Source organism: Tupaia chinensis, unplaced genomic scaffold, assembly GCF_000334495.1.
Source record: "Tupaia chinensis unplaced genomic scaffold, TupChi_1.0 Scaffold000215_1, whole genome shotgun sequence".
Lineage (NCBI taxonomy): Eukaryota > Metazoa > Chordata > Mammalia > Scandentia > Tupaiidae > Tupaia > Tupaia belangeri.
The window spans coordinates 2,763,625-2,779,287 of record NW_006159690.1 but is presented as its reverse complement, the minus strand read 5'-3'; the positions used below and the strand labels follow the sequence as shown (position 1 = coordinate 2,779,287).

Sequence of the window (15,663 nt, the reverse complement as noted above, 5' to 3'; positions counted from 1 at the left end):
TTTCATACTCCTACAACAGCACACACAAATTCTTAATCAACATTTATTCAGTGGATTATCCAATTCAGTAACAATGCACAACAATACAATATATGAGATACAACCAGAAGGTTTACTTTAGAAAAAGGTGAAAGGAATTTGAAATTAGGGTATTAAAACAGCAGCCGGAACAACTAAAGTTTCAATTTATAGCTATCTGACCACAGGTAAACTATTAGCCTCGCTTAACTGTGCCTTCGTTTAATAAGGATAAAAACAGTACCTACCTCATTTGAGTATTCAAAGAATTAAGTGAGATAATAAATGTAAAACATTCAGAAGCATTCCTTTCTACTCTTTTGTTGTATAGCTTACATATACATTTGATTTGGTATCATATATACACAGAAGTGCATATGTGTAGTTATATACACAGAACTGCATATGTGTAGTTATATACACAGAAGTGCATATGTGTAGTTATACAGATACACAGAAGTGCATATGTGTGGTTACATACACAGAAGTGCATATGTGTAGTTATACAGATACACAGAACTGCATATGTGTAGTTATATACACAGAAGTGCATATGTGTAGTTACACAGATACACAGAAGTGCATATGTGTAGTTATATACACAGAACTGCATATGTGTAGTTATATACACAGAAGTGCATATGTGTAGTTATACAGATACACAGAAGTGCGTATGTGTAGTTATATACACAGAAATGCATATGTGTGGTTATATACACAGAAGTGAATATGTGTAGTTATATACACAGAACTGCATATGTGTGGTTATATACACAGAAGTGCATATGTGTAGTTATACAGATACACAGAAATGCATATGTGCAGTTCTATCATTTAAAAAGCAGTAAGTGCAGTAATCAAAGCTTTCATCGGTGTGTTCAAAATGTTTTAAAAATCAAATTTTACACACATCGCCTATTCCTCTTTTACCTGTCATTCTCATGAAGAACTTATGAGCCTGACTCTCATAGCCACGTGATGTATGGAGAGCAATCCAGTCTGGGTTTATAAACTTTGCCCTGCAAATTTAAACATATACACATGCACTTACTGTTCACCACTTTTAGTAATAAGGACATTTGAGAACATACAAATTTACTTTGAGAATTAGCCATTGCTCTTTTTTTTTTTTTTAGAATGATTTATTTATTATTATATATTTTTTTAATTTGCTATAGGGCACATGTGCTCTCCAGAGAGAGAGTGAGAAAGCAAGCCACCAGGTCTAGGTCTAGAACCATGGTCAGCCAAGTGGGAGTCCAGTGCCTTAACCACATGCCACCTGCTGGCCCTGACCATTGCTCTTTTAAAGCAATAGTCAATGCTTAAGCCTTTACTCTTTTTTTATTTAATCATATCAAACTGACTTACACTGTAAACAGCACCTGCCTTGCTCATCTTCCCAAAAAACCATATAACATTTAACTAGAACATTTCATAGTTCTTTCAGGTAAAAAACAACTTGTGTCATATTTCATTTATTAAACACATATTTTGTAAAGAACAATTGCTATTGTAGTATTAACTAGATGATTATGTTTTACTTATAATTCTTTTCAGTTAAAATAATAATTGGCCAGGGCCAGTAGGTGGTGTGGCAATTAAGGCACTGGACTCCCACATGGCCAACCACGGTTTGAGTCCCAGATCTGGCAGCTTGTTTTCTCTCTCTCTCTCCCTCTCTCTCTCTCTGGGGAACACATATGTCCTACTTAAACAAACTTAAAAATAAAAAATAATATATGGGAGACCAGCAGTTGGCATAACAGCTATGTCACTAGACTCCCATGTAGTAGATCACGGTTCGAGTCCCAGACCCGGTGGCTTAAACTCATGCAGGCTGCGTGTGCATGAGTACCCAAGATCCCAAGAGAGGAATGGAGGAGAAGGGATTGAGGCATGGCCATACCCCTGGGGGATGATTTCTCTTCTTCTGCCTCTCTGTCTCTCTCTTTCTGGCGAGCACATGCACCCTATAGCAAAAACTTCTCTGGGGAAAAAAAAAAAAGAATAACAATTGCCATAATAAATAGCCATTAACCATAAATCATTGTATAAAACTAAGTTTCATTTTTTCTCAATAACAAATATTGAGGAAAAAATGAAATTTTCTATTGTATTATGTTACCCTGAAACTGCAAAGTATAGCAGACTATCATGATGTCTGGGTGTTGATTTGGACTCCATAAAACTTATTTTTACAAATTTTGACATGGCTAAAGTTGAAATAATAAAGCAAGGACGATGAGTTAAGAAAATAATGTAAAGAAGTTCCTCAAATTTCTGCTGAGACACTTCAAGTCTGGGATGAAATACCACCACAGAATAGAACTGGGTCTCAAAATAGAAGTTCCTCAACTTCTAGAAATGATTCTGTTTCTTTAAAAGGAAGAATCCCAATCCCAATCTTAAATCATAAGTAAAACACTATAATAATTCTAGCTTCTAACTTGGCAGATTAGTCAGAATGCCACTTGGACCAATATTGTTCATTTACTTTGGACCATTCCAGAAAAAAACCTTTCCCGTGCACAACTAACACATATTATATATATTTCTCAGGAGTCCTTTCATGATTGGCAATACCCTTACTCCAAAATAAAGCTAGGTTTTTGCATTTCTTTCTAAGCTGTCCTCCCATGAAACTATAGAAATTTTCAAACATGGTTCCCTTTCTTAAAACCGACATGGAAGATATATACAGTAATAACTACAAGCCATCTCTCCTCTATTCAACTAAGCCGGATCATGCTGTTTCTTACTGTATCTGCTAAGTACACAAATATTTAGAGTATAATAAGGAAGAAAAACTTACACATAGGCACATAAGAGACTGTGATAAGCCGTAAGAGGTGGGTAATCCAATCCCCAATATTGTAAATTATTATCACTGCTATTAAAATACCTGGGAGGGGGGAAAACACTTCATCAGTAAATATTCAAGAAATAGACTTACAATTAAATATTTCATTTAATTTCATTAAAAATTAAGCTTAAAAATCTAGTTTTTTAAAAGAATTATTTATTGGGACCAGCAGTTAGCATAATGGCTATGTCGCTGAATTCCCACGTAGTCAACCACAGTTCAAGTCCTGGACCTGGTGGCTTAAAACTCATGCCGGGCGCATGTGCATGCGTGCCCAAGATCCCAAGAGAATGGAGGAGAAGGGACTGTAGCGTGGTCATCCCCCCCTCGGGGGTGATTTCTCACTTTCTGTCTCTCTGTCTCTCTCTTTCTGGCGAGTGCACGTGCCCTATAGCAAAAACCTCTAAAAAAAAATTTTATTTATTTATTTAATTCCATGTGTTATTATTATTATTTTATTTTGACCAGAGAGAGACAGAGAGTGAAAGGGAAAAGGAGAAAGCAAGCCACCAGGTCCAGGATTCAAACCATGGTCAGCCATGTGGGAATCCAGCATCTTTAACCACCATGCCACCTGCTGGCCCCTAAAAATTTACTTTTAAGCTATCTACTAATAATTAAGCCATGAAACAGACAAACCAGGACTGTCTCAAACAAACTAGAACTTATCTTCACATATTATGAGGTGACTTAATCTATGACTAACAACTCATACAACAAAAAATATATAACGAAAGAGAGAATTTGCATCTGGGCCCTTGAATGTATACAATTACCTCTCTGAGTGTAGGCCAAAGCTGTGACTTGCTTCCAACCAATAGAATATAACAAGTATAATGTGATGTTACTCTTTTGCTTATATTTTATGTATAGGTTAAGATTCTGCCTTGCCATTAGATATGACAGACTCTCTCTCACTAACTTTGAAGAAGCAAGTTGTCACGTTTTAGTAAATTTCTTTTTTTTTTTTTTTTGGAGAAATCTTTTTGCTATAGGGTGCATGCGCTCGCCAGACAGAGAGACAGAAAGTGAGAAATCACCCCCCAGGGGGGATGGTCACACCGCAATCCCTTCTCCTCTGTACTCCTCTAGGGATCTTGGGCACACACGCACACGCGCCCGGTGTGAGTTTTAAGCCACCGGGTCCAGGACGCGAACCGCGGTCGACTACGTGGGAGTGCAGCGACATAGCCATTACGCTAACTGCTGGTCCCCGTTTTAGTAAATTTCAATGTTGGAGAAACCACATGGCAAAAAAATTACAAGTGAAGTTTAGAAGCTGAGGCTAGCTTCTGAAAAGAAACTGAAGCCTTCAGTCTTGTATATGCAAGGAAATCAATTCTGCCAACAACCCGAGGAAACTTTAAAGTGCATCCTTCCCCAGCTGAGCCTCTAGTAAATCTGTAGCCCAGCTGACACTTGGATTACAGCCTTCTGAGACCTTGAGTAGAATATAAAGTTGAACTGTGACCAGATTTCTGACCTAAATAAAGAAACTACAATAACTGGAGCTAGCAGTGGCATAGTGGTTAAGGCACTGGACTCCCAAGTGGCAACCACAGTTCAAGTTCCAGACCCAGTGGCTTGAAACTCACACCAGGTGCATGAGTTTCAAAATCCTGCAAGGAAAAAAGTGGAGAAGGGATTGTGGCATAGCCATCCCCCTGGAGGAGGGTGATTTTTCGGTTTCTATCTCTTTGTCTCTCTCTGTCTCTCCAGTGAACACATGCACTCTATAACAAAAGTCTCTAAAAGAGAAAGAAAGAAAGAGAGAGAGAGAGAGAGGAAGAAAGGAAGGAAGGAAGAGAGGAAGAAAGAAAGGAAGGAAGGGAGGAAGGGAGAAAGGAAGGACGAACCAGCAGATAGCATGGCAGTTATGTTGCTGGACTCCTTCATGCCCAATAGTGGTTTGTGTTTCCGACTGGTGGCATGAAAATCACGCTGGGCATATGTGCATATGTGTGTGTGCATGTCTAAGATCCTGGGAGGAGAATGGAGGAGAAGGGATTGCGGCATGACCATCCCTATCCCCCCCGGGGACAATTTCTCATTTTCCCTCTCATAGTCTCTGTCTCTCTCTGGTGAGAACATGCGCCCTAAGGCAAAAAACATCTCCAAAAAAAAAGGAAAAAAGAAACTGTACAATAAATATATGTTTAAGTTATTGATAGCTTTTTGCTACATAGCACGGAAAATTAATTGAACTGTTCATTTAAAAATCATACAATCATCTCTCAGTAGTACACAGAGGAAACCAGATCCCACGGCCAACTATTGAGTCCCAGCCCCAGCAGCCTGGAAAACATGCCAGGTACACAGACACATGTCCAGCAGCCTGACAGGATGAAGAACTGGAGGATAAAAGGGTGTGTCATAATCAGGCCTCATTGGATGGTTCTCTCTCTTTCTCTCATACAATCACACACAGGCACAAACACTATGAAGCTATCGCTATAACCACAGCTAACATTTATGAAGAGCTCAGCGTATGCCAGGCACTTGTCTAAGTGCTTTCACATTAATCGTTTCATTCAATCTTCCCCAAAACCTAGTGACGTATGTAGTCTAATCTTTCCACTCTACAAGTGCTAACGCTACGGGAGAGAAAGCTAAGCCACCTGCCCGAAGTCAGAGCCAGTAAATAGCACGATGAGGCTCTGCGCTAGGGCAGTCCCGCTCTAGCACTGCCACTCTTCAGCACTAACTGCTGCTTTTTTTCGTACCTCATACATTCTAAACAGAAGCCTTATGAAATCTCCAGGTGATTTGCATATAAAATTAAGGTTAATCACCACTGCTCAAGTGACTGAGAACGATAATAATTCATTAAAATCTTCTATGAAGTTCCTTCTTGAAAAACAAGATTCTGTAAATTCTGAACCATGAAACCGGTGAAGGGTAGGGCTGACGTCCTTTGTAATATGCAGAAAAAAAATATGAAAATGAGACCAGGTGAAAGAGAATACATAAGCACTCATTCCTTCAGCAAGTACAAGTTTTTAATTTTGTTACAGGTGTTTGTACATGTCGGAGACGAAAAGAGAGAGGGAGAGGCAAAGTATTCCTCTCCCCACGGGGGATGGCCACAAAGCAATCCCTTCTCCTCATTCTCCTTTTGGGATTTTTGAGCATGCAGGCCTACGTACCTGGCGTGTTTTCCAAGTCACTGACTCTGGGTCACAACTCCACAATTGGCCACGTGGGATATAGTGCCTTAACACCCACACCACTGACGGGCCCTTCAAAACATTTTTATTGAGGTTTACAAAGTGCTATGCCCTCTACTAGATGCAGAGTATTCAAAGATAAGCCAAAGGGACATAAGAAAAATCTTTTAGAGTTGAAAACAACAACTATTACTGTAGGCTTCTCCCCCTGGTTCCTTTCTCAGCTCTGCAAAGTCAGCCACCTGCTATTGGCAAGGCTCGCTTCTGTTTTTATCTACACCTATATCCATACCGATCTTTAGTGAGCAGTGGGTGAGGGAACCGGGAAAAGACATTTTCAGCCCACGATGCCCATGTCCAGAGGAGGGTCTAAGATATGTTGTATCCTATCGTCAATCTTTGAGCTCAGTAAGCATGTCCCAGCTGAGAATATGGATAGCTTTCAGGTCTATAATGTTTCAAATCTGGGTCTATAATATACAAGGAAATATATGTGTGGCAACTGTATGCAGGAGAAGATGTTCATGATGGAGCAAACAGCATATTTTCTTTTTAAATATCTTCCAATAATCTACATTAACTGACTAGGCTAAACAATAAAATCAAGTTAAAATTACCATACCACTGTTTGATTGGTAAATTTAAAGTAATTTCTTGCCAGTGTCTCTGAGCTTCATAATCACCAAACAAAGGGGGTTTTCCAGCACCTAGGATAAAAGGTAAAAAGAGGAAAAACAACAATGTACTTTAGCACATCAGTGATTTTAATTCCCTTATGAAATTTTCTAAATTATGACAGCAATACAGGTTAAAGAAAGAACACAGGAGTTACCAAAAAAGTCAAAGAGATGAGATCTGAATCCTCGTATTGCTGGCATACTGGGTGACCGCATGACATTGATCAAATTACTTACCCTCTGTAAGTCTCAGCTCATTGAAGACAGGATTGGGGCTAGACACAGTGATAAAATGTGACATTCTGCAAGCCTGACCTACGTGGGAAGATTCCAGATTCCTGACCAGAGACCTCCCTTAGAACACCAAGCACATGTCTGCCCACGATTCAGGGATGGCTAAAGATGGGGATGGATCGTGGCATCAAGACCCCGTTGGGGGGCCAGCAGGTGGTATGGTAGTTAAGGCGCTGGAATTCCTACATGGCCCACCACAGTTCGAGTCCCAGACCTGGCCACTTTCTCACTCTCTTTTTCTCTCTGGAAAAAAAAAATAATAATAAAGGGTGATTTTTCGGTTTCTATCTCTTTGTCTCTCTCTGTCTCTCCAGTGAACACATGCACTCTATAGCAAAAGTCTCTAAAAGAGAAAGAAAGAAAGAGAGAGAGAGAGAGAGGAAGAAAGGAAGGAAGGAAGAGAGGAAGAAAGAAAGGAAGGAAGGGAGGAAGGGAGAAAGGAAGGACGAACCAGCAGATAGCATGGCAGTTATGTTGCTGGACTCCTTCATGCCCAATAGTGGTTTGTGTTTCCGACTGGTGGCATGAAAATCACGCTGGGCATATGTGCATATGTGTGTGTGCATGTCTAAGATCCTGGGAGGAGAATGGAGGAGAAGGGATTGCGGCATGACCATCCCTATCCCCCCCGGGGACAATTTCTCATTTTCCCTCTCATAGTCTCTGTCTCTCTCTGGTGAGAACATGCGCCCTAAGGCAAAAAACATCTCCAAAAAAAAAGGAAAAAAGAAACTGTACAATAAATATATGTTTAAGTTATTGATAGCTTTTTGCTACATAGCACGGAAAATTAATTGAACTGTTCATTTAAAAATCATACAATCATCTCTCAGTAGTACACAGAGGAAACCAGATCCCACGGCCAACTATTGAGTCCCAGCCCCAGCAGCCTGGAAAACATGCCAGGTACACAGACACATGTCCAGCAGCCTGACAGGATGAAGAACTGGAGGATAAAAGGGTGTGTCATAATCAGGCCTCATTGGATGGTTCTCTCTCTTTCTCTCATACAATCACACACAGGCACAAACACTATGAAGCTATCGCTATAACCACAGCTAACATTTATGAAGAGCTCAGCGTATGCCAGGCACTTGTCTAAGTGCTTTCACATTAATCGTTTCATTCAATCTTCCCCAAAACCTAGTGACGTATGTAGTCTAATCTTTCCACTCTACAAGTGCTAACGCTACGGGAGAGAAAGCTAAGCCACCTGCCCGAAGTCAGAGCCAGTAAATAGCACGATGAGGCTCTGCGCTAGGGCAGTCCCGCTCTAGCACTGCCACTCTTCAGCACTAACTGCTGCTTTTTTTCGTACCTCATACATTCTAAACAGAAGCCTTATGAAATCTCCAGGTGATTTGCATATAAAATTAAGGTTAATCACCACTGCTCAAGTGACTGAGAACGATAATAATTCATTAAAATCTTCTATGAAGTTCCTTCTTGAAAAACAAGATTCTGTAAATTCTGAACCATGAAACCGGTGAAGGGTAGGGCTGACGTCCTTTGTAATATGCAGAAAAAAAATATGAAAATGAGACCAGGTGAAAGAGAATACATAAGCACTCATTCCTTCAGCAAGTACAAGTTTTTAATTTTGTTACAGGTGTTTGTACATGTCGGAGACGAAAAGAGAGAGGGAGAGGCAAAGTATTCCTCTCCCCACGGGGGATGGCCACAAAGCAATCCCTTCTCCTCATTCTCCTTTTGGGATTTTTGAGCATGCAGGCCTACGTACCTGGCGTGTTTTCCAAGTCACTGACTCTGGGTCACAACTCCACAATTGGCCACGTGGGATATAGTGCCTTAACACCCACACCACTGACGGGCCCTTCAAAACATTTTTATTGAGGTTTACAAAGTGCTATGCCCTCTACTAGATGCAGAGTATTCAAAGATAAGCCAAAGGGACATAAGAAAAATCTTTTAGAGTTGAAAACAACAACTATTACTGTAGGCTTCTCCCCCTGGTTCCTTTCTCAGCTCTGCAAAGTCAGCCACCTGCTATTGGCAAGGCTCGCTTCTGTTTTTATCTACACCTATATCCATACCGATCTTTAGTGAGCAGTGGGTGAGGGAACCGGGAAAAGACATTTTCAGCCCACGATGCCCATGTCCAGAGGAGGGTCTAAGATATGTTGTATCCTATCGTCAATCTTTGAGCTCAGTAAGCATGTCCCAGCTGAGAATATGGATAGCTTTCAGGTCTATAATGTTTCAAATCTGGGTCTATAATATACAAGGAAATATATGTGTGGCAACTGTATGCAGGAGAAGATGTTCATGATGGAGCAAACAGCATATTTTCTTTTTAAATATCTTCCAATAATCTACATTAACTGACTAGGCTAAACAATAAAATCAAGTTAAAATTACCATACCACTGTTTGATTGGTAAATTTAAAGTAATTTCTTGCCAGTGTCTCTGAGCTTCATAATCACCAAACAAAGGGGGTTTTCCAGCACCTAGGATAAAAGGTAAAAAGAGGAAAAACAACAATGTACTTTAGCACATCAGTGATTTTAATTCCCTTATGAAATTTTCTAAATTATGACAGCAATACAGGTTAAAGAAAGAACACAGGAGTTACCAAAAAAGTCAAAGAGATGAGATCTGAATCCTCGTATTGCTGGCATACTGGGTGACCGCATGACATTGATCAAATTACTTACCCTCTGTAAGTCTCAGCTCATTGAAGACAGGATTGGGGCTAGACACAGTGATAAAATGTGACATTCTGCAAGCCTGACCTACGTGGGAAGATTCCAGATTCCTGACCAGAGACCTCCCTTAGAACACCAAGCACATGTCTGCCCACGATTCAGGGATGGCTAAAGATGGGGATGGATCGTGGCATCAAGACCCCGTTGGGGGGCCAGCAGGTGGTATGGTAGTTAAGGCGCTGGAATTCCTACATGGCCCACCACAGTTCGAGTCCCAGACCTGGCCACTTTCTCACTCTCTTTTTCTCTCTGGAAAAAAAAAATAATAATAATAAATAAATAAATAATTCTTAAAAAAAAAAAAAGAAAGAAAGAAAAAAGAGCCTGTCAGGAATGTTGTCTCTCTGTTCTCTCTCATTCATAGAATACAAATTTCAATAAATTTTAGAAATAAATAAAAGTGTTAAAAAGAAAAATGCATCAGCCCCATGGCCTGGTGGCTGGGATGGGGGGCACATATCACAGGGCTAACTGTACCATTCCAGTCTCGACCCTGGCAGCTTGAAAAGCACACCAGGCATGTACGCATATGTATCCCAAACCCCAATGGGGTGGACAGATGGAGAAGAGATTGCAGCATGGCCTACTAAAGGGGTGCTTTCCCACTCTTCCTCTCTAACTCTCTGTCCCTCTCTGGAGAAGGCACATCCATTCTGGCAAAACTTTATCTTTTTTATTTAAAAAAATTGTTTTTAGGTTTTTGCCACAGGGCACATGTACTAGCTAAAGACAGAGAAAAGGAAAGTGAGAAATCACTTCCCAGGAAGGATGACCATGCTGCAATCCCTTCTCCCCCATTCCTCTCTCGGGATTTTGGACACACATGCTCCCAGCATGATTTTCAAGCCACAGTGTCCAGGACTTGAACTGTGGTCAGCCATGTGGCAGTCCAACACTTTAACCATCACACCCTGCTGGCCCTGGTGAAAATTATTTTAAAAAATAAAAAGAAAAAAGATCAGTACAAACTACCTAGACAACTTAGTGGAATAAATTAAGATAGTGAATATAAATATTCAGTACAGTGTCAGAAACAGAGTAAACATTCAAATAATAGAAGCTATTTGTTAACATTACTTAGGAATAAGATATCCAAGTTTGTTTTTACTGCATGAGAAAAACTGTCAACTATACTTTCAAAAAGTACCATAAAATAATAAAAGGAAGTACCTGCAATTCATAAAGGGTTTTACAAACTAAACATAAGTAACTTAGTATCAAGTATAGAACCAAAACAGCTCTATATTACAAAGACATCAGATAGGTAAAGTTTTGCTGTCAAATAAATTACATAAAAATTGTCAGTTTATGAGGCCAACAGGTGGAATGGTGGTTAAGGCGCTGGACACTTCCACATGGCCAACCACAGTTCAAGTCCTGGACCTGGTGGCTTGCTTTCTCACTTTCCCTCTCTCTCTCTGTCTCTGTCTCTCTCTGGTCAAATTTTAAAAATAAATGAATGAGGAGCCAGCAGTTGGTGTAACAGCTGTATCACTGGACTCCCATGTAGTTGACTGCAGTTCTAGTCCCGGACCCAGTAGCTTAAACTCACGCCAGGCACGTGTGCGTGCTCGCCCAAGATCCCAAGAGAGAATGGAGGAGAAGGGGTTGCTGCGTGGCCATCCCCCAGGGGGATGATTTCTCACTTTCTGTCTCTCTGTCTCTCTCTGTGTTTCACCTCTCCAAAAAATAAAAATTAAAAATTAGTGAATAAATGAATGAATAAAATAAAATAATTTTTAATTGTCAATTTATGTGTTTTTAATGCAAAATAGCAAATAAGAGATAATTAGCCTTTAATTACTAACACTTGATAATACCTACTAGATGCCAAAGACAACTCTATGAAATCAGTATTTTTTTACATTTTATTTTTTATTTATTTGTAATGCCTTACAACTTGATTAAGAAAGCTGTAATCCTGGGGTACCAGCAGATGACATAATGTTTATGTCCACGTAGTCGACTGCAATTCAAGCCCCGGATGCAGGCGGCTTAAACCTCATGCCAGGCACGTGTGCATGCCCAAGATCCAAAGAGGAGAAGGGATTATGGAATAATTGTCCCCTCTATCAGAATTTCTCATTTTCTGTCTCTCTTATCTTTTTGGCGAGCACACATGTCCTATGGCAAAAATCTCTCTTTAAAAAGAAAAAAAAAGGGGACCAGCAGAAGGCGTGGTGGTTAAGGCACTGGACATTCCCACATGGCCAACCTCAGTTCAAGTCCCAGACCTAGTGGCTTACTTTCTCACTTTCCCTCTTTCTCTCTCTCTCTCTATCTGGTCAAATTAAAATAAAATGAATCAATGAATGAATGAATGAATAAAATTAAATAAATCTAAAAAAAAAAAAGAAGAAAGAAGAAACTGTGATCCTAAAATCATTTAAAATGACATAGAGATATTTCCATTTAGCAAACAGTAAATACCCTCTTATCCTTTAACTTGCAATTGACTATAAGATTGTGAGAAAGTGGGACCAGCAGATGGCATAATGGTTATGTCTCTAGACTCCCACATGGCCAACTGGCAGTTTGAGTCCTGGACGTGGTGGATTAAAACTTATGCCTGGGTGCATGTGCACATATGCCCAAAATCCCAAGAGGAGAATTGCAGCATGGCCATCCCTTGGGGGCTGATTTCTCACTTTCTGTCTCTTTCTGTCTCTCTGGCAAGCACACGTACCCTATAGCAAAAATCTCTCCCTAAAAAAAAATAATAATAATTGTGAGAAAGCCCAAAAAAGTAGAGTCCCAAGTTTTTAAATCAGCAAGTAAGATGAAAATCACATCTAATAAAATATACTCATTAATCCATTAATAAGGTGTGTCACATTGAAGAGTGACATCCTAGTAATTAGTGCTCACTGAAATTCAACACAGATTTTCTAAAAACCTTTAGAACACCACATTAAGTAGATTATTGCATTTAATAGTTACAGAATACCAATATTCTTTAAATTCTAGGATCTCTATCAAAGGAGAAACTCCCACTGTAAGATAATCATGGGAAAAGCAGATTAATATCTCTATAGCATATACACATTGCATCACTACATAGCACAAGAAATTCCCTGCAGTGTATTTATACGTGTGTATACACATACACACCCCCTTCTGTCTCTCAGAAAGAACCATATCTGGTTCACATTTATATTCTCAGGTTATCATAGAACCTAGTAGATTCTCAATGATACCTAGTAGCTTCTCATTAACTGATAATAGAGAAAGGATTTGATATAATCAAGTGTGTGTGACACAGCAAGGATTTTAAGTTCAAAAGACTTGGGTTCCACTTACCGAATGTGCAGTATTAGTCTGTGATGGCAGACTAATTATGCCCAGGATGCTTTCACAGGATATACATATATTGGTTCCTACCCTCAAAAATCTTTACTGTCTGGCACTTTGAATTTTTTTTTTAATAATTAACGTGGTTTATTTATAAGCATGAATATGTGTAACCTAGGCCCTAAGAGGAGGCAAAACATGCCTTTCTTAACATTTTAAGCATCTGGAGATGCTCTTAATCTGGAGAAAGGTATGTATGCCTCTCCTCCGGGCCTACGTCACTCATATTTCGCTTGGAAATAAACTGCATTAATTATTAATTATTAATTTTTACAGCTGGTTATTTTTCCGTCGACAAGATGGCAACCATGAAGGGACCAGAGATGAACCAGAGATCTTCTGAGGGGATGCTTTGAACCCAGTGCCTGGTACCAGCAATGGACCCTTTGTGACCTCTCAGGCTCCAAGGCTCTCCTTGGGGGAGATCTGGCCTGACTTTTCCCTTCACCCAGAGACAAGTGGCTATTGAGTCAGACATGTCCTTCCCCCAGGACTCCATTGCCTATAACCAACCGTGGGACCTGACTCCTAGGGATGAACCTCCCTAGCACCGTGGGACCTGACTCCTAGGGATGAGCCTCCCTAGCACCGTGGGACCTGACTCCTAGGGATGGAGCCTTCCTAGCACCATACCTGTCAATTTTGTAGTCTGCACATGCAACAGAGGAATGATTTTGGGCCAATAGTGGACAGAAGTCTGACTATTTTTCCTATTTTCCAAAATCTTTTCAAAAGGGACTGGGGAAGTCATGTCCACAAACATTAATAGACCATTTATTCTCCATTAACAGAATTCTTCCTATATCCTGTCCCTGGCATAGTATTTTTGAGATGTATATTCCAAACAATTACGGTATATTCTTTTGCTTCCCAAGACACAGAACTTCCCTTTCTTTGAGATGTAGATGAAGACTTTCTTTAACTAATCTCTTCCCAAGACACAGATCTTCCCTTCCAATCACCAACCTAAAAATTGTGGAATTCACCTATAACGCACAAGCCCCCACTTCCACATGTCCCGCCTTTTTGGGCCATACCAATCAAAAATCTCTTCACTAAATTTTGTCTGTCAATCTCAAAAACAAATAAAAGGAACCCCTGTATGTGATCACCCTGAGAAATGCATGTATGCCTTTTCTCCAGACCTAGGTCACACCTATTTGGCTTGAAGATAAGCTGCATTAATTATTAATTATTAAAAAAAAAATTTAAGCGTCTATTCATGTGCTTACTACCTATTCTTTATGCTTCTTTCTTTTTTAAAAAATAATTACTTAGCCCCCTCCCCTCAGCGCAGCCGCGCGCGCGCCGGAACAGCCTGGCCGGCCGGGGGGCCTCCCTGCCCCTCCCTGCCTCTCTGGCCCGGGATGGCCCGGAGGCCGAAAACAAGGTTGAAGAACTTGCAACTTAAGAAGATGATAGTTACCAGCCCTGCATTACCTCAGGGGAAAACAAGAACTACTCTGCCATTTTTAAGGAAGCCAGATACCCAAGGACAACTCACACTGCAGACCCCCACAACACCATTCCTGGTAACTACAAGATGACTGCTGTGCCGCATCAGCTGATAATTATCCCTGTGTACCAGAACTGCTTTCCTGAATCTGCATTCCTTGGAGACTCACCTACACTTGTGGATCTGCCGGAGACCCTTCCTTATCCAACCCTGAGTGGAGTTTATGCTCCCTATTACCAAAAACTTTATGAGCTGATGGTTGGAACTTGTGGCCTCTCTCCCTTTACTTGTATGTATCACTTTTTCAGTAACTCTTCTGGAAGACAACTGTATATAGCAGGGATATTGTAATGGGAGAGTGAGACAAGGCAGTCGAATACCAGACAAAGGTAGCTTGAGAAACATGCCAGCAGTGTGTGCTCACGTTCTCAAAATCCCAAAAGGAGGGAGAGAGAGAGGAGAAGGGATTGTAGTGTGACCCTTCCCCTTGGGAGGTGCTTTCTCCTATCTCACTCTGTCTCCCTGTCTCTCTCTGGCAAATGCATATGCCCTTTTGCACAAACAAACAAACAAAAAAATCCTTCTTAGGAATAGTCTCCTTTTTATGATGTGCTTCCTTTTTGGGATTAGTCTTCATCTATTCATATGAATCAGACAGATACAGATTAATCACTAAAACTTCATTCTTCATTTCTTTCTTTTCATTATTATTTCAGTACCGCAAGTCTGACTTTGATTTCTCTTCAGTAAACTAAACAGAAAATTCTGCCTTCCTAGAGCTTGAAATCTAGAAGAGGTAGTTATGCTTAATTAAAGCACATAATTGATGTCAAAAGGAGGAAAAAATAAAGCCGGTTCAGGGAGTTAGGAAGTGATGAGAGGAGCAGCTATTTTATTGGTTAGTTATGGGAAGTTTGTTTGAGAAAGTGACATTTTAATAAAGACCTGAAAGATAGTCACATGACTGTCAGGGTAAAGGTGTTTAAGATTGAACAAAAAACATGAAGCCCTGAAATAAGGCTATGTCTGGCTTCTAACTGGTTCAAGGAATTGCAGAGGGGCCACTACGGCTCGAATAGAGTGAGCAAAAGGCAGGGAAGCAGGAAT

At 40.3% G+C, this 15,663-nt stretch overlaps 1 protein-coding gene across 1 annotated transcript in view; it reads right to left on the bottom strand.

Annotated features, from left to right (window-relative positions):
* Positions 1–15,663, bottom strand: part of ALG6 (ALG6 alpha-1,3-glucosyltransferase) — a 51,715-nt gene that overhangs the window by 22,331 nt on the left and 13,721 nt on the right. Inside the window, 3 exon segments of the mRNA XM_006147531.3 lie at positions 949–1,037; positions 2,834–2,923; positions 9,407–9,491. Coding sequence (XP_006147593.1) covers positions 949–1,037; positions 2,834–2,923; positions 9,407–9,491 — 264 coding nt within the window.